We start from the raw sequence: 19,719 nt of genomic DNA, 5'->3' as shown, positions 1-19,719 counted from the left end.
AAATCCAAAATTCACTAAATTCTAGGGATAAACTTTAAATAATATTTAGAAGCCTTGTGTAGAGTTTGGTATGAATTGGGCCATGTTTGATGCTTAGAAACCAAAACCCTAGCCCCTGTCCTGTGAACTTCACTTTTGACTCTAGAAACCCTAAGTTCTCAGAGATCTATGAAGGAAAATTGTATTCAAGACTTTAGATAATAAACCTTTATTATCTTTGCACTCTCATAAGCATTACATGGGCATTTATTATTATGTATGGTTATATTTAGAAAACGAAGAAGAAGTAGAAGTCGAAGAAGAGAAGACTTCACCACCACCACCTGAGGAACATCAGGCAGGCAACTGTTTTTATTTCGATATCTGCGGAACCGAGCCTGATTCACCTATAACACAAGGCAAGCCCCGGTGCATTTGCCACCTCCTTGTTCCTTTTAAAATCTTTCTCACTTACTTGATGCATTAGGTGATAGGAGTTGTGTGCTAAACTATTACTGCATCTCCTTCCTTGGATTATTTCCTTAATCCCTGTTTTACAAAAGGTTTTTCTTATGCTTAGCTTTGCTTTAGAAAAATAAAATGTTTTGTTTTCTCAAAGATGATGTTGCAAAGTGGGTGGGATGCTTTCAAAAACAAAACTTGATGGTGGATCCATCATGGCCATGATGGGTTCAACATCGGAAAAGATGTACCTCTGCGAGGTACCAAACTTTGGGTTTGAAACGATAAAGCTGAGACCGGGCGGGTGACTTGCACGAGAAGAGAGTCTCGGTGTAGTGTCTCCGTCTGAGTCGATTAAGGACCGTGCCGATGTAGGCTTGATGACCGAGGACCCTTTAACTGGTCACATGCCTCATCATAGGTAAGCTTTGCCTCGGGCAGACTAATACCAGAATAAGATACCACGCAATGGGAGTGGAGAGATGGCGAGAGTAGCGTGTACCCTCCGTGGCAAGAGGCTGGACGGTGGTGTATCTGTGCTCTCGGTTGGCGTGAACCTGATCTGGTCTTAAGAACCCCGGTGGCGAGTTGACATATGCAAGGGTTAAGTGCTACATATGTCGTGTGATCGGAGATCCTCAGCTGAGTATAATCGATTCGGATCGCCGTAACTTCACGGTTATGAAGACTTGGTCACTGACCTATACGTAGCAATCCAGTAAAGATGAAGGGTTGTTAAGAAATTGGCTAGTGTAGGTCAAGTGCTTGAACTAGGGTAGAAAGAACTCTTGATGCAGGTAACTTACTTAACCTAACAAGTAAAAATGGATTTTTAAGGATCCACTCTTAGTAAGCATTTCTGCAAACAGAGTCATTGATTATTGATAAGCCTTACCTTGACTCCCTCTAGCCAGCATACCGTTGAGAGTCTTTTCTTTAGTCGGGTAAGACTTGCTGAGTAATTTCATACTCAGGGCTTTGTCCCATGTTGTTTTAGGTGAAGAAGCGGCAAACTTTTGTTGCTTTTGTTCAAAGGTGGTGCCCAAGGAGGAAAACCAGGAGTAAAGTTGCGGGAGGAAAGGATCCTCCATAAAACTTTTGTTTAATACTTATCGGGAGGGGTTTTTGCCTCCCATGGTTTGTAATAATAATACTCAGCACTCATATATTATGTTCTGGTCTGTAACTACATAACTCTATCTTACTTTTCAATAAAGGTAAGTTAATGTAACTGCTTCCGCATTTTCGTATCTCCGATGCTTGTAATGTCTGTGTGACGGGTGAAACGCTCTTGGGAAAGGTAAAGAAAGCAGATACCGAACTTGTCAAGTGATTCAGGGGCACCTGCAGGGTTGTCTGAAGTCTGTTGGATAAGGACAACTGTAGGTAGGCCTAATGACTTGAGAGGTTCCGTCACAATCTCCAGACATCACTTCGAGTTGGTTAGACTCTTAATGAAGCACTGGCTCTGATACCAATTGAAAGTCGTATAGAGGGGGTGAATAGGCGAAACCTGAAATTTATAAACTTAAACACACACTAAGGCCGGGGGTTAGCGTTAGAATTAAAACCGAGGCAGAAGATTGTTTCTCTTGTCACGAGTTGCTCAAATGATGCGGCTGACGTATGGGAGCAAACTCAAATCAATACTTAGCAAGGAAACATTAGAGAGAGGAAAGAGGGTAAACAAATCAAGCGAGAATCAAAGCGAGTAGACACAGTGATATGTTTTATCGAGGTTCGGTTCCAAAGAACCTAGTCCCCGTTGAGGAGGCCACAAAGGCCGGGTCTATTACAACCCTTTCCCTCTCTCAAACGGTCACTTAGACCGAGTGAACCTACCCTTAATTACACGGGTCACTAAGACCCCGCAAGGACCACCACACACTTGGTGTCTCTTGCTTAGCTTTACAAGCACATAGAAATTAGAAAGAAAAAGGAAGAAGGCAATCCAAGCGACAAGAGCAACAAAAGAACACAAATGATCCTCTGATAAGCCCTTAAACACTAGAGTTGATTTTGGGGACTTTGAGTGGATTGATTGCTTTGATTGTGTCTTGGAGTTTAAACTTTGCTCTTGCAATGAATGAAAAAACTCAGAATGCTTTGATGGCTTTGAATGAGGTGGTTGGGGGTATTTATAGCCCTCAACCACTTCCTAGCCGTTGGTGAAGTTTGCTGGCGATGGGCACACCGGACAGTCCGATGGCGCACCGGACAGCCACTGTTTATTGTCCGGTGCGCGCCACATCAGCGCGTCCGTTAGGGTTTGGAGCAGTTGACCGTTGAAGCTGTTTGTCTTCTTGCTGCACCGGACAGTCTGGTGACCTCTGACTTCTGCGCTCTGACTTCTGTCGTGGCACTGTTCAGCACTGTAGCGTTTTGCAGACGACCGTTGGCGCGCAGGGAGCCGTTGCTCTGCTGGCTCACCGGATAGTCCGGTGAATTATAGTGGAGCGCGCCTGCTGAATTCCCGAAAGTGGCTGGTTTAAGTCTGTACGGGCGGTGCACACCGGACACTGTCCGGTGTGCCAAAAATCAGCACACTCTAAGTCTTACTCCAATTTTTGATTGAGTCCCTAACTGGATTTCTTTTTTGGTTTGTGTTGAACCTTATGCACCTGTGATAAATAATATCTAGATAAACTAATTAGTCCACATGGTTTGTATTGGACGTCAACCACCAAAATCGATTATAGGAAATGATTAGGTCAATTTCCCTTTCACAGGTCTATATACAATATTTTATTGAAGGCAACCTCCAGCTATAGCGGGTGTGGCTTACAGTGTTGTTTCCTTGTTGAAATCTGTTGCATGTGGCAAGGGTTAACCGAATGAACTTTTTGAGGCACGGATTAAACCATAAGGGCTGGTTTGGTGACAAGGGAAAGGACCCACTCCAATTCCCTTGTCACCAAATTCGTCCTTAAGGGATTAAATCCCCAAGAGGATTAAACAAAAGGTATGGATCCACTCAAAATCTATCCCTAGATTAGATCTAATTGGGCAATTAATACCTTGCAAACCAACATGCCCTAAGGTGTCGCATCGAATGTTATCTCATATCTTAATTTTTAGTTCCCCCCGTTCCCCGTCAATTTGCGTGTTTTCTCTTGGAGGAACTTTTTTTGACGCATCAAAGTGCTAAGCTATTGGTATCCATCTCGTGCATGGAAAAATGGCCGAGCACATCTTCAAAAATAAATTCGAGGTGAGCAAGCTCGATCCTGATGGCGACGAAGGTAATTTATCTCTGGCTTCTCTGCGGCAAAATTGTGTTTCCTCTTCTGAAGCTGTGAAGCCGCCCTATAAATTGTTGCTAGCAATTGAATACTTTGTTCTGTCTTAGAGCATCTCCCAGAGCTCCCCAGAAGTCTCACCTAAATCAAGTTTTTTGGAAAAACACAAAAACGTGTCTCCAACAATTTCGTTAAAGTGCTTCCAACTTTTTCATAGCCCTTAAAACTCCCTCATTTGTAGCTACAAATGAGATCTGTCGCTTGAAGGGATCTGTTGGAGAAAGGATTAAAATCTACACCCACTGATTTTTTAGATGTCCTTTAAAATTGATTTTCAGGAGTTATTTTCTGGGGAACTCTTGAAGATGCTCTTATGCAGTTTTTTCAATGTTCATAACACGATTATAGGTTTCTGCTTTTATCTTGCTGCAAATATCGGATGATGTAATGTCGTTTTTTTTTCTAACAATGTCCATGGACAGTCAATCGTATTGAGGCTCATAGCGTGAACGAAATGTACATGCAGCTAGATGTTGCCACTGAGGTCTATGAGCCTATCCCATGTGTGTGTTGGTGACCAATTCAACATGGTTTTACCTCTCACTCTGGACCTGGATGGATCAACAGAAGCTGGCTACTAGGTGACACACCTAATTAGACGATCTCATACTATGTTTTTACATGTTCTATTGGTTTTGTGATAAGTCAAATATTCCTACTTTTGAACATCATTTTTAAAAATTGTATATACTATATATGTTTAAGATTACTATTACGAGAAATAGTTTAATAGTATATAGTTCACATGTTGTGAAACTATATGGGTTTTTTTTAAATTGATAGTCAAAGTTAGGAACGTTTGACTCAGGAGAAACCTAATACAACATTTAAAAAAATGGAGTTAGTAGCTTGATCTTGACATTACGAAACTTTTATATAGATCCTAATATGTTTGAGATGCCATGATGTTTTTCATTTTTTCTCTTGGACTTGTCTTCCACGGGGCATAGTTTTATTGGGAGCACAACATGATGGCATTCCTTTCATGCTGTTGGGAAGAAAAACGCTTGTTGACGATTATGAATACATCATGCTTGGAAAGCTTTTCAAGGTCTCAAAAGACAGTACTAAAGACGGTAATGGCAATTCATCTACTAAAGTGTATGCGTTCTCTTGAACTTGAGGAATGTTACTTGTATATGATGCTACACTATTTATTGTGACACTGGTTCGTTTCCCTGTCCTTCTCATTTTTTCTGTTTCCTAGATTATTTATGTACGGACATACAAAGGCGAAGGGTAGGCATAATACAGCGGTGAAAGTTGTCTCACCGAGTCAGAAGCAGCCTCTCTGCATTTGAAGAGAAAAGTTTATCACTTTTCCAGACTTTACTCATGGCCTCACGGGGATCCTCCAACACTAAATTTGCTTTTTTTTATGAACATATAAAGGCAATTGTGAGCTACCGCAGGCTGTTTTGTGTAGACGACCTTGCAGTTACTTACAGCCTGTCTAAGTGTAATAACCAAGTAAAAGTTACAGAAATGATCCACAACATAAGTTGGGACAAAGGATGATTGATCCCACATGGTATTCTCTTTTAGATTTACTGTCTGGTGTATGTAAGTCCAAGGATACAAATAATTTATTTTATGTGAATATGTGATACTTGTCTTGTCAGTTCTTGACAAGCAATAGTACTTGTCTGTTTTATCCTGTTAAATTTGAATTTACTAAAGTACTCTTGTCGCTTAAGGTTGTGTTTGTGTTTTAAGATGAAATTTCTTTACAGATCTACATGGTGATGAAATACTGCCTCAGTTTGTGGCCATGTGCCCATGTGAGCGTCTATTATTAATTGTTTTAGAAATAATGTTGACTTGATCAATGAATCGTCTATTAGTAATTACTTCACAGTTTTTTATGTGTGTGTAGGTGTAAAAAAAGATGGAAATCGTTGCTAAGCCAGTCTATTTAAAAAAATAAAGCAATTGGTTTAATTAGATAAGTTTGATGGATGGGTTATAGAGCATGCATGTTATTAATTAATACGACACAAAGCAGATCAAACACATAGAAGACACATATTTAGGGTCTGTTTGAGAGAGCTTTGCTTCAAAAACTTCAGCTTTGGTTTCCAGTTTCACTATAAAACAACTCTAGCAAATTGTTAAGGTGAGTTCCAGGAGCGTTTGGTTTGTATATGGACTCCAACTTCTATAGTACAATTGATTTGTGTGGGTTTCCTTGATTACCCTTGATGATTAGTGGGTTTTCGCCAGAGAGAACGGAAGTTGTATGTTGCGTAACCAGTGGCATGCTGGATAATTTTCGTACAGCTTCATGAGGAGATATAAAAACAGTGTTTTTGAAGCACCCTCTAAGGAGCTTCATAAATTTCATGAAACGGGCCTCTAGTTTCGATTTTTTTAAAAACTAAAGCTCGTGGAGCTGGACCTGTTTGGGTTGAAGAAGTTCGAACGAAATTGAAATTCTTGAAGTGAAGCTCTCCCAAACAGGGCCTTAATATAGAAAACCCCTCCAATGCGAAGGGAAAACCACGGGCGCCTACCAGCAAACAATCTCATTATTTTTCAGGCGTTTACAGATAGCAAGAGATTTACACTTGAGATAATTATCTCCTTCAGCTTACAAGTATATATAGAGGTAGAACCCTAAATTGGATCTTCGCTCTGCTCGTCGATATGGCCTATCTTCTTTAGAATTTGGATTACAAACTCAACAGAGTATGGGTAAGTATGCCATGGTGTAGTTTTAGTTGTTGTTGAAACAGTTCAGATGCATCGTGCATGGCATTTCTATCTGCTGTTTGAGATGGAAATGAGTCGCGCAAGCAACATGTCACTTTGTAAGGCTGTGTCACTGTCCTTATCTTGTTTGTCTACCATTTATGTGGTCTCAAAATTTGAATATGTATAATAGGATGATCCGCTCCGGTTGTAATTCTATTGACTTTTTAGGGCGTTCGCCATAAGCACATTGTTTTATATGGTCAAACTATTCTAGCTTCATTACAATGATGTACAAATCTTTTGCATATTGGAGGGGGGGGGGGGGGGGGGGGGGGAAGACTTATTCAACTTTGTTCATCTTTGTTAAGCACTTGGTACTCCAGAGAGCAGAATTGCAATATAGACTGAATTACACAGTGCACAGGTACCTGACATGCCGTGTTCAATGTTTATTACTCAACTACGTGTTTCTGCCCAGTTTGATGTATGCTGCATTTCCTAATTCAATACTCCTGGTGTCCTCATTCCTGGGAGATCTATGCATCTTTTGGTGGGCTGATGATGATGATGCTTAGACCGTGTCCAGCAGTTCACGTATATGGTTATCTAAAACAATGTTTTACGTTGTAGAGTGCAATGTTTGTGGAGTGGAGTTTAAATATGGATATGAAGATTGGTAAGCTACTGGAGATAGCCTTAGATGTCGTTCTTCCAGTGCAGCAAGCTTGCAGCTGGATCAGAGGCTGCTTCTTCTTAATTATAAAGGTGTAGATCTATTGGCTTGGTAGTGGTACAGCTCCCACCGTTCATTCCTGTACTCTCTCTTTCTCTCTCAATGGATCGTGGATAGTTAGAAATTAAATGGCTTCTAGTAGTACCAGGTTATGCATGTTGGATAATACTATCGTCGTTGTGCTGTACCAGGTTAAACATGTCGGTCTGTTGCATTGGGAAGGTTGTTTAGGCATGGAACTATGGGTTTTGATCTGTGCATAATGATTATACAGCGGCCTTTGCTGTGTACAATCAGGCAGTGGTATCAATGGTCTGTATCAGAACAATGGACCACTCAATCTCCAGCATCTGACGATGAATCCCCCCGATGGCAGCTGTGGCTGGCGAGAGTACATGGTTGCTTTTGGATGGTTACAAAGTTCACATGCCATTTTTCCCTCCGGGCCTCCGTGAGGACAAGAAGCAGCTGTGAGGGCCCAGGAGAACAAGCCTTTACTCCTACCAGATATAGACCAGGATATGAAGCATGCAGCCTTTGTGATTGTAAATGCATAAATAAAAGACTTCACTCCCTAGCTAGCCTGGACCTCCCCCCCTGCCGGCCAGACCGCCAGAGCCACAGAGCCACAGAGGGACTCCATCCAAGAACCATTCGCCAAAACCCAAAACGGGCTGAAGATCGCTGGACCAGGACCACTGCCTGGCTCGATGTCCAGCTAGCAGAGGCTGAAGAGGGAGCTGTGGCAAGGCGCGGGCTCTGGTCCAAGAACAATCCATGGCGGAGCACGCCTCCTGGCTCCTGCTCATTTGCATTTGCGCCTAGGAGGAGGAGCAGTGGCTCAGCGTCTTTCCCGGGGATCATGCATATAGATCTCCAGAGATACAAATGTCCATCTTTACCATGCATGCATGCCCTTGCCCAGCGACTGTCTGCACTGGCGCCTGTACTAAATCCGAGAAGACAGGTTGCGCAGAGTCGCCTTCAATTCAAGCACCAGACGGCAGACGCGTGCTCCTAGCTAGCTAGCCGCAGTGACCGACTCGATGCCCTACGTAGAGTTACTCGGCGTGCTGCAGCCATCTGCTGTATAGGGTACTCTATTTTGGCGCATGGGTGGACGAACGTCACAGCTAGGGTCATACGAAAGCAACTGCATACACTGTGTGTCTGTGTCCGTGAGCAACTGCATCAATCATACGAAAACAACTGCATACACATGCAGCAGCGTGTGTATGGAAAAAAATTAAAAAATTGATATAATATTTTGTAGTTGATATAGGGTTGAGATATGGAGTATATATGACTGCGGAGGATTGTGGTATAGAGTAGATAATCTTGCTGACAGAGATAGAATATTCCTTTTAGAGTAGAAATTTAGAGTAGTATGAGTGCGGATAGCCTGATCGTCGAGGCCAAGGACAGGCAAAAGGGTACAATAAAGAGCATTAACGCATGCCCCGGCCGTTCCAAGTGAGCAGCAGTTCAGGTGATGGGCTGCAACAGTGCTGTCGTCTGATGAGGAACTAGTAGCACGTAAGAACAATTCATGTTATGTTACTAGGGTTTTTTTTCTCTCTCTCTCTCTCTCTCAGCCCCACCCCCAAAACGAGCATTTTTATGTGTATACGACGGTGCACTAGTATATTGGAACGAAAATGAGCATTTTTTATGTGGCTTCAGTCAGTTACGAAGGTGAATGAATCGCTTTGTTCGCCGTCAGTATGCTAGCTGCAGGCCCTACAGGAGATACGATGCTCGCAGGATCGCTGGCGGGAGATCTTTGCGTTCAGAAGGCCGTGTGGCTTGTGAAGCTTGCTTTTGGCTGGAACGGTCAGAGAGAGAGGAGCGAGCAATTCATGAGATATGACGAACAGCCGAATCTTCCGTTTCCAGGATGGGAACAAGCGCCCAGCGGAGGAAAGCTGGGAGAGAGCGCAACGATTCTTTTGCTTTGCTTCTGACAGAACAACTGAACAAGAGAGGCGCAGCGCAGCTAGCTAGGAAGAATATACACCCGGTGCTGGCAGACGAAAAGCTCGGGAAGAACAAAAAAAAGAAGAGGAGGAAATTAATGGACGACAGCGTCCAGAGAGTTTTCGCAACTCCTGAAGCTCAACCACTACTGCCGATCGCTATCGTGTCTTCTGGTCCATGTCCGTGGTGAACAGAACAGAACAGAGGGTGGTAGGAGATGATGATGAGCTCGCTCGTAAGTACCAAGAAAGCCCTGAACTCTGGTGGCTTGGCTTGCATTGCATTTCTCGTTGCTTGCTCCTCTCGTCTTATAGGATTGATGGATCTTGCTGGGCTGCATGCACGATCAGCTAGCTATCTGTTGTGCAGAGGGTTAGGCCCCGTCGGTATGCGCCGCTTGTCATCGTCGTCGTCGGCGCATGCACCACGACCACGATCACGACCACGACCACCAGCAGCAGTAGCGCCGCCGCTCGCTGCTTTCCGCCTGCCGCTCTTACACCGGGAGGCGCCCACGACGGCGTCGAAGCGGACTAACGCGTCGGCAGCAGCCGCCGTGGGCACAGCACGGTGCTGGTGGTGCACGGTCGTCGCCGTTGCACCCGTCGACGGCGGCAGCCCACTCCCGCTGTGAGTGCGAGGGCGCGCGTGGGCGTGGCCGTCGTCACCGCGCGCGCGCCTCGACTGCGTCCTGCACTCGGCGACGGCGAGCTGCAGCACGACGGCGATGGCGAAGCACGACAGCACCGCTGCGGCGGCGGCGCGTGCCCACCGTCGCCGCCTCATGGGGCTCGATTGCGTCACGGCCTCACGGGCGAATGGGGCTGACGCTCTTGGCCTGGCTGCCGCACGGGCACGACAGCACGAGGAGACGAGACGGCGCGGGAGGGAGAGACGCTGCGCTCAAGTGTAGCTGAGCGCGCTGAGGACTGAGGTGAGGTGGTGAAACAAACGGGAGCAGTATTCGTGGACGGAAAGAGTTGTAGGAGTAGCCGAGCGCGAGCCTGCTCTCATGAGTTTTAACAGCGCGCGCGCGCGCGGCTCGGTTCCTTCCAGTCTGGAGTCGTAGTAATGGCAAACGTAGTAATGGCAGGCCTGCAGCGAGCCCGGCCGGCCGGCTAGCTAACCGCAGCAGTCCTCAGTCCTACTCCTCACTGATGAGCGCACGAGAGGACGGAGAACTGGCATGCACAGAACTTGCAGCCTGCTACTGGCTGGTGGCTGCTATGGTGCTCTAGCTCACTTTGACCATAGATTTTAAGGAAAACCACTGTTTGGGACTGGCCATTACTCATATCATATGGGAACACAGTATCACTGTCTCAATTCACATCCAGAATTTTTTTTTTAAAAAAAATGTGTACCTTCATATATAGTGTAATGATAGTATTAACTGGAGTAGTGTTTTTTAGCATAGATAGCAAGCATGATGAGAGACCCTCGTCGCAGCGTAGCGCAGGGTAAACACCTCGACGAGACGGCGGAAACGCTGCCTGCCCGTGCCCGGCCGCGGCGCGCGCGCGTTTGATCGCTGCCGTTTGCATGCTCACCGCTGCGTCGGACGCCTGCATTGTTTACCGATCGAATTCATGGGGGATGTGCCCAATGCCCATGCCGCATCTACTACTAGTATGATGAATCCTTCTTGGCACGCACGCAGCTATATATAGCTGACTCCATCGATCAATCAGCGCTACGAGTCCATGCAATTATATGCTACGCGCGCAGAGGCTGGTGCCGGCCGGCATCGGCCTCCTTCTGGGTCGTCCTCTCTGGACGAGTGGAGCAATCGCCGATCAGCAGCGGAGCCGGAGCACGCAGTACGGCGGCGGTGTGGGCGAGTGGGATGTCCCCGAGGAACTGAACGGACGGACAGTACTGCTTCCTACGTATAGCAGTATAGCACCGAAACCATAGATGCATGCGGCGGTGGTTCTCCAGTCTTCGCTTCACATCAGGGGCGTGTTCGGCTGGCTACAAGCCGACACTGTTGCAGCTGTTTGGATTGCTGCAGCTGCAATCCATAGAGAGAAAAATACTGTAGAAGCCGCAGCCGCAGCCGGATTGCAGCCGCAGCAAGCCGCAGCGAACAAGCTGCAGGATCGGAGTACCCTGCAAACACGCCGTCGTTAATTGCTACCGTCGGTTCAGGGGTACCGGCCCCTAGCTAGCTTGGCCAGAATTAAACAGGACCTCCCTGCGCAGGAGCAATGTTTTTTTTATCCTTCTCTAATATGGATGGACGGTAGGGCCGAAAATTAGCCGAGCCTAGCAAAACTTAAGCTTGCCCACTGCATCGAAGCTAAAGTATGAGGCTTGGCTCGACTCACGAGGCACACCTTGGTAAATATAATTACATTAAATATTAAATTAGTAGTATTTAAATATGAAATATATACTAATTATTTAATATTATGAGCTTGTCATATATCCATGGAAAGTCGCCTAGAGGGGGTAGGAATAGGCAAATCTGAAATTTACAAACTTAAGCACACACTACAAGCCGGGGTTAGCGTTAGAAATATAAATGAGTCCGAAAGAGAGGGCGAAAACAAATCACAAGCGAATAAGATTGAATGACACGGTGATTTGTTTTACCGAGGTTCGGTTCTTGCAAACCTACTCCCCGTTGAGGTGGTCACAAAGACCGGTTCTCTTTCAACCCTTTCCCTCTCTCAAACGGTCACTTAGACCGAGTGAGCCTTTCTCTTCAATCAAATGGGACACTAAGTCCACTACAAGGACTACCACAACTTGGTGTCTATTGTTTTGATTACAAGTGAGTTGAACACAGGAATGAAGGAAGAAGAAAAGCAATCCAAGCGCAAGAACTTAAATGAACACAAGTATCTCTCTCACTAGTCACTATTTGATTGAAATGATCTTTAGACTTGGGAGAGGATTTGATCTCTTTGTATGTGTCTTGAATTAAGTCTATAGCTCTTGTATGAGGTGTGAAGGCTGAAAACTTGGATGCAATGAATGGTGGGTGGTTGGGGGTATTTATAACCCCAACCACCAAAATAGCCGTTGGTGAAGGCTGCTGTCGCATGGCGCACCGGACAGTCCGGTGCGCCACCGGACACTGTCCGGTGCGCCAGCCACGTCACTCGGTCGTTGGGTTCTGACCGTTGGAGCTTCTGACAACTAGGTCACCGGACAGTCCGGTGCGCCTTCTAGCGCTGCTCTGACTTCTGCGCACGCAGGCGCGCACTGTAGCGTTGCACTGTAGCGTTGCAGTCGACCGTTGGCGTTGTGCAGCTGTTACTCCGCTGGCACACCGGATAGTCTGGTGCTACACCGGACAGTCCGGTGAATTATAGTGGAGCGGCTCCCAGAATTCCCGAAGGTGGCAAGTTCGGAGTTGGGTTCCCTGGTGCACCGGACACTGTCCGGTGCGCCAGACCAGGGCACACTTCAGTTGCCTTTTGCTCTCTTTGTTTGAACCCTTTCTTGATCTTTTTATTGGTTTGTTGTGAACCTTTGGCACTTGTAAAACTTATAATCTAGAGCAAACTAGTTAGTCCAATTAATTTGTGTTGGGAAATTCAACCACCAAAATCAATTAGGAAAAGGTGTAAGCCTATTTCCCTTTCATCCATCATTGAAGGCTAAGAAATGAACCCATGATCCATTATGATTCTACAAATTGACTAAGTCAGCATAGCTGGCGAGCTAAAACTGCTTGGCTCGCTTCACCGACTAGCCCAAAAATCAGGCTCGGCTCGCTCGAGGCTCGCGAGCCGCTACAAACCGAGTCGAACTGCACCGAGCTCAAGTCGACTCGCGAGCCTCGAGCTTGTTTTCCACCCCGAGATGGACGAGTGTTGTGCACCATCATTGTTTACACAACCCTGTTCAAAGTGAGGGGGAGAGAGAGCCCTAATTACGCAACTGGTAAACAACCAAGACCTACTACTGCACATGCCTAAATCCAATTGTCAGCCACCGATTTGATCAGCTGCACCAAGGCATGCGTTGTCATAGCAGAGCCCTCAAAAGCATCCAGCATTCCTCTCCTTAGATTCCACGGTTGCCATGACATGAGGGTACAGATGTCCGGACCATCTGTATGGCCCGCAACATGGCACAGTCCAGTGGCTGACGGGCCCATGTTAGCACGACCGATTGGACATGCCATGTTTGGGTTTGGGCGCCTTCTTCAAGCCTCCGTAATTGACCTGGCTTGGTACGACAGATGGGTCGGCTTGGTGGCGGCCCTATGGATGGATAACATAACCCTAGCTCCGGTCAGTCGCACGGCCACACCCCCATCCCCCCAACCCTAATCGGCTAATCTGTTCTCCACACTCCACCCCGCCGCCTCGACCGCATCTAGATCTCGCCCGTCGCCGCAACTCCTCCTCCTGACGACGATGACTTGACAGCTCACCATCATCGTCATGTGCTGCGCTACCGGTCTGCTTGGACATCTATACTCCCTCGTCCCTCCTTCGCTCCTTCCTATCATCTACTCGTCTCCTAGTTCCTAACTCTAATCACCTTCTATGGTTCTCGTCCCTCGTCTCTTGGCCGACGTCTCTAGTGCTCTAACTGCGTAAGGTTCCTTCATTTTCACTATCTCTGGTGCTTCGTTCACCGACATGCTTTGTCCGTTTTCACTCTCTAGTGCTTCGGGTGCCGACCTGCTTTGTCTGTTTTCACTCTCTAGTGCCACCATGCTTCGTTTGTTTTCACTCTCTAATATCTAGACTAGCAAGGCAAATGAGTATTACTTAAGAGTAGTTATAGATTTTGTTAATTTTAAGTGGGAATTAGAATAAAAAAGGTTGCTTGGCCTTAGGCTCATATTGATGGTAAACACAATGGTGTTAACATTGCTAATCTTTTTGCTACTGTGATAGATGATTATGCTTTAACTCATAAAGTTTTTGCATTCACCTTAGACAAGGCTTCCTCAAATAATACTACTACAAAATATCTTAGACCTTTCTTGTCTGGTTACCTTGGTGTACCTGCTTCTGCTATGTATGATAATGAGCTTGATATTAAGACTAGGTTTGCGCAACAAGATTATCGATGGTTGGTTAAATGACTTGATGGTGTGCTACATGGAAAGATAAACTTTTAAAGGACACGGTCTTTAGAAAATTAAGTAGGCATTTCAAAATAAGAAAACTAGACAAATGTCGTTGTCTAGGTGTCACACCCGGTTTTGAAGGTAAACCGAATGCGAACCATGTACGTGTTAGGATTAGTAATTCACGTACACAACGATTACATAAATGACTCATCATAGCACAATGCTTCGAATTACAATAAATAATAAGTAATAATATTACAGACTAGAGCCATTTACATAATATAAATCAAAGTACACAGAATCGAAATGTAGCCAACGTAAACAACCCACCACACGCAGCTGACTGGGGGAGGTCGCTAGTCTAATCCTCGAACTCGTTGAAGTCCTGGAACTCCTGGAGATCCGCCTCGACGCCTTCTTCTTTACCTGAGCATAGATTGCACCAAAGGCAACCTGGTGTTTTGTGAAAGCAAGGGTGAGTACACATCAACGTACTCAGCAAATGTCCCATTTGGCTGAAGTGGATTAGCTTTATGTAGGGTTAGGGTTAAGCAGTTGCTTTTAGTTGGTCAGGTAATTATTACTAGTAGTGTCGGGGACCATAATTAGGGGTACCCTCAAGGCTCCTAATTCTCAGCTGGTAACCCCCATCAGCACAAAGCTGCAAAGGCCTGATGGGTGCGATTAAGTCAGGGATCAGTCCATTCGAGGGACTCGATCACGCCTCGCCCGAGCCTAGCCTCGGACAAGGGCAGCCGACCCCGGAGGATTTCCGTCTCGCCCGAAGCCCCCCTCCAGCGGCGAACATATTTCTGGCTCGCCCGAGGCCCTGTCTTCGCCAAGAAGCAACCCTGACCAAATCGCCACACCGACCGACCAAATCGCAGGAGCATTTAATGCAAAGGTGGTCTGACACCTTTATCCTGACGCGCGCCCCCCAGCCGGCAGAGCCGAAGTGACCGCCGTCACTTCGCCGCTCCACTGACCGGCCTGACAGAAGGACAGCGCCGCCTGCGCCACTCCGACTGCGGTGCCACTTGACAGAGTGAGACTGACAGGCAGTCAGGCCCGGCCGAAGGCACCATAGGAAACTCCGCTCCGCCCGACCCAGGGCTCGGACTCGGGCTAAGTCCCGGAAGACGGCGAACTCCGCTCCGCCCGACCCAGGGCTCGGACTCGGGCTAAGTCCCAGAAGACGGCGAACTCCGCTCCGCCCGACCCAGGGCTCGGACTCGGGCTAAGTCCCGGAAGACGGCGAACTCCGCTCCGCCCGACCCAGGGCTCGGACTTGGGCTCAGCCCCAGAAGACGGCGAACTCCGCTCCGCCCGACCCCAGGGCTCGGACTCCACGCTGGCCTCAGCCGGCGGCCTCCGCCTCGCCCGACCCAGGGGCTCGGACTCGACCTCGGCCACGGAAGACAGACTCGACCTCGGCTTCGGAGGAGCTTCCACATCGCCCAACCTAGGGCGCAGACCAGCCACGTCAACGGGAGGTGCCATCATCACCCTACCCCAAGCTGACTCGGGCCGCAGGGAACAAGACCGGCGTCCCATCTGGCTCGCTCCACCAGATAGGCAATATGGCGCCCCGCATACTCTGTGATGACGGCGGCTCTCAGCCCCCTTACGGAAGCAAGAGGACGTCAGCAAGGACTCAACCGCTCCGACAGCTGTCCCTCCGCCAGGCTCCATCGCTCCTCCGATGGCCACGACATCACACCAGCTAGGCGCCAAAATCTCTCCGGCTGCCACAACGACATGTACTTAGGGTGCTAGCTCTCCTTCGCTAGACACGTAGCACTCTGCTACACCCCCCATTGTACACCTGGATCCTCTCCTTACGCCTATAAAAGGAAGGACCAGGGCCCTCTTAGAGAGGGTTGGCCGCGCGGGGACGAGGACGAGACAGGCGCTCGCTTGAAGCCGCTCGCTCCCTCTCCCGCGTGGACGCTTGTAACCCCCTACTGCAAGCGCACCCGACCTGGGCGCGGGACGAACACGAAGGCCGCGGGATTCCCACCTTTCTCACGCCGGTCTCCGGCCGCCTCGCTTTCCCCCCTTCGCGCTCGCCCTCGCGCTCGACCCATCTGGGCTGGGGCACGCGGCGACATTCACTCGTCGGCTCAGGGACCCCCCGGTCTCGGAACGCCGACAGTTGGCGCGCCAGGTAGGGGCCTGCTGCGTGTTGACGAACAGCTTCCCGTCAAGCTCCAGATGGGCAGTCTCCAGCAACCTCTCCAACCCGGGACGGTGCTCCGTTTTGGGAGTCTTGAGTTCATGTCCCTCGACGGCAGCTACGACATGATACTCCTTCCACCGCCGCGCGACAACGACAATGGCGGCCGACAGCCCGCCCGCCGGCGGCGGAATCGACGACGTCTTCCCCGCGTGGTGGAAGAACAACCTTTGAGCTCATTCCGCCCTCTTCCCCGCCGACGGAGGGGAAGGCAGGGCAACCAAGGCCAAGTAGGAGGCAGCGCCTCGTCGGCTGTCGAGCGAGTCGACAGCGCCGGCACCCCAACGGGGGGCGCACGGGGTATCGACTTCGCGCTTGAGACGAAGACGAGCGCCATCTCCCCGCGACACGCCAATCCTGAGCAAGCGGACGACGCCAGCACGCTCGCGAAAAGCTTGCTGGACGTCACCCTCGTACCTGAGACGACGGTGCAGTCAGTCCCCGACGTGACTTTATCACCGCTCGTCGACCAAGAGGTACCGACCGATTCCCATCCCACGTCATTTGGATTCAGCCTCAACCCGCCTAGCGACCCCGCTTTGGCGGGCGCTCTCGTAGAGGCGAGTCCAAACCCACTGGGGTTTCGTATGCGGTCACCTTGGGACCGGCTGACGGACGTTTCGACCTACGGGCCCTCCGGGTCCGAGGAAGATGACGAGCCCAGCTTCTGTTGGGATTTCTCTAGACTTGGCAACCCCAGAACCATGCGGGACTTCATGACCGCATGTGACTACTGCATCTCCGACTGTTCCGACGGTAGCCGTAGCCTCGGCGACGAGGACTGTGGCCCAAGTCGCGAATGCTTCCACGTCGATCTAGGGGGTCCCTCCGAAGGCAACCATCTCGGCATGCCGGAGGACGGTGATCTCCCTAGGCCGGTGCCTCGCGTTGACATCCCACGGGAGCTAGCTGTGGTCCCCGTTCAGGCGGGGGGCCATGACCCACAGCTCGAGCAAATCCGCGGGGTGCAGGCCAGGCTCGACGAGGGAGCAGGAGCGCTTGAGCCGATCCGCCGGGACGTCGGGCAGGCATGGGCGGGCCAACCCCGGCCGGAGAAATACGTCATCTACCCCAGGGCTTCCAGCACCGCGTCGCCGACGACGTCAGGGTCAGGCCACCACCCGCATCTAGTGGGGTCGGCCAGAACCTGGCTGCAGCAGCGATGCTTCTCCGCGCGATGCCGGAGCCATCAACCACCGAGGGGCGGCGAATCCAGGGGGAGCTCAAGAATCTTCTGGAAGGCGCCGCGGTCCGACGGGCCGAGAGCTCTGCCTCCCGAAGGCAGGGGTACCCCTCGGAACCTCATGCCGCGACTTCCCGATTCATGCGGGAAGCCTCGGTCTACACCGGACGCACGCGCAACACCGCGCCTGCGGCCCCGGGTCGCCTCGGCAACGAGCACCATCACCGCGACCGTCGGGCCCACCTCGACGAGAGGGTGCGCCGAGGCTACCACCCCAGGCGTGGGGGACGCTACGACAGCGGGGAGGATCGGAGTCCCTCGCCCGAACCACCCGGTCCGCAGGCCTTCAGCCGGGCCATCCGACGGGCGCCGTTCCCGACCCGGTTCCGACCCCCGACTACTATCACAAAGTACTCGGGGGAGACGAGACCGGAACTGTGGCTCGCGGACTACCGTCTGGCCTGCCAACTGGGTGGAACGGGCGATGACAACCTCATCATCCGCAACCTCCCCCTGTTCCTCTCCGACACCGCTCGCGCCTGGTTGGAGCACCTGCCTCCGGGGCAGATCTCCAACTGGGACGACCTAGTCCAAACTTTCGCCGGCAATTTCCAGGGCACGTACGTGTGCCCCGGGAATTCCTGGGACCTCCGAAGCTGCCGACAGCAGCCGGGAGAGTCTCTCCGGGACTACATCCGGCGATTCTCGAAGCAGCGCACCGAGCTGCCCAACATCACCGACTCGGATGTCATCGGCGCGTTCCTCTCCGGCACCACCAGCCGCGACCTGGTGAGCAAGCTGGGTCGCAAGACCCCCACTAGGGCAAGCGAGCTGATGGACATCGCCACCAAGTTCGCCTCCGGCCAGGATGCGATCGAGGCTATCTTCCGAAAGGACAAGCAGCCCCAGGGCCGCCCATCGGAAGATGCTCCCGAGGCGTCAACTCAGCGCGGCGCCAAGAAGAAGGGCAAGAAGAAGTCGCAAGCGAAACGCGACGCCGCCGACGCGGACCTTGTCGCCGCCGCCGAGTACAAGAACCCTCGGAAACCCCCCGGAGGTGCCAACCTCTTCGACAAGATGCTCAAGGAGCCGTGCCCCTATCACCAGGGGCCCGTCAAGCACACCCTTGAGGAGTGTGTCATGCTTCGGCGCCACTTCCACAGGGCCGGGCCACCCGCGAAGGGTGGCAGGGCCCGCGACGACGATAAGAAGGAAGATCACCAAGCAGGAGAGTTCCCCGAGGTCCGCGACTGCTTCATGATCTACGGAGGGCAAGCGGCGAATGCCTCGGCTCGGCACCACAAGCAAGAGCGCCGGGAGGTCTGCTCGGTGAAGGTGGCGGCACCAGTCTATCTAGACTGGTCCGACAAGCCCATCACCTTCGACCGAGCCGATCACCCCGACCATGTGCCGAGCCTGGGGAAACACCTGCTCGTCGTCGACCCCGTCATCGGCGACGTCAGGCTCACCAAGGTCCTCATGGACGGAGGCAGCAGCCTCAACATCATCTACGCCGAGACCCTCGGGCTCCTGCGTGTCGATCTGTCCTCCGTCCGAGCAGGCGCTGCGCCCTTCCATGGGATCATTCCCGGGAAGCGTGTCCAGCCCCTCGGACAACTCGACCTTCCCGTCTGCTTCGGAACACCCTCCAACTTCCGAAGGGAGACCCTGACGTTCGAGGTGGTCGGGTTCCGAGGAACCTACCACGCGGTACTAGGAAGACCATGCTACGCGAAGTTCATGGCCGTCCCCAACTACACCTACCTGAAGCTCAAGATGTCGGGCCCCAACGGGGTCATCACCGTCGGCCCCACGTACAAACACGCGTTCGAATGCGACGTGGAGTGCGTGGAGTACGCCGAGGCCCTCGCCGAGTCCGAGGCCCTCATCGTCGACCTGGAGAGCCTCTCGAAGGAGGTGCCGGACGTGAAGCGTCATGCCGGCAACGTTGAGCCAGCGGAGACGGTTAAGTCCGTCCCCCTCGACCCCAGCGGCGACGCCTCCAAGCAGATCCGGATCGGCTCCAGGCTCGATCCCAAATAGGAAGCAGTGCTCGTCGACTTTCTCCGCGCGAACGCCGACGTCTTCGCGTGGAGTCCCTCGGACATGCCC

At 50.5% G+C, this 19,719-nt stretch overlaps 1 protein-coding gene across 1 annotated transcript; it reads right to left on the bottom strand.

The window, feature by feature from the left end:
- Nucleotides 1-9,064: 9,064 nt before the first annotated feature.
- On the bottom strand, nt 9,065-10,440 carry LOC103626378 (uncharacterized). The gene has a single exon (XM_008646780.2). It carries the CDS (start codon nt 9,928-9,930, stop codon nt 9,499-9,501), a length of 432 nt encoding a protein of 143 aa, XP_008645002.1. The 5' UTR covers nt 9,931-10,440; the 3' UTR covers nt 9,065-9,498.
- Between the last annotated feature and the right edge of the window lie 9,279 nt (nt 10,441-19,719).

The sequence above is a fragment of the Zea mays genome, chromosome 5, assembly GCF_902167145.1.
Source record: "Zea mays cultivar B73 chromosome 5, Zm-B73-REFERENCE-NAM-5.0, whole genome shotgun sequence".
Classification (NCBI taxonomy): domain Eukaryota; kingdom Viridiplantae; phylum Streptophyta; class Magnoliopsida; order Poales; family Poaceae; genus Zea; species Zea mays.
Note: the sequence above shows the minus strand (reverse complement) of the source record. Positions and strands in the feature narration are given on the sequence as shown.

What these genes read in the sequence shown, in the direction of transcription:
- LOC103626378 (XM_008646780.2), bottom strand. Translation starts at nt 9,930, where the DNA reads ATGAGGCGGCGACGGTGGGCACGCGCCGCCGCCGCAGCGGTGCTGTCG.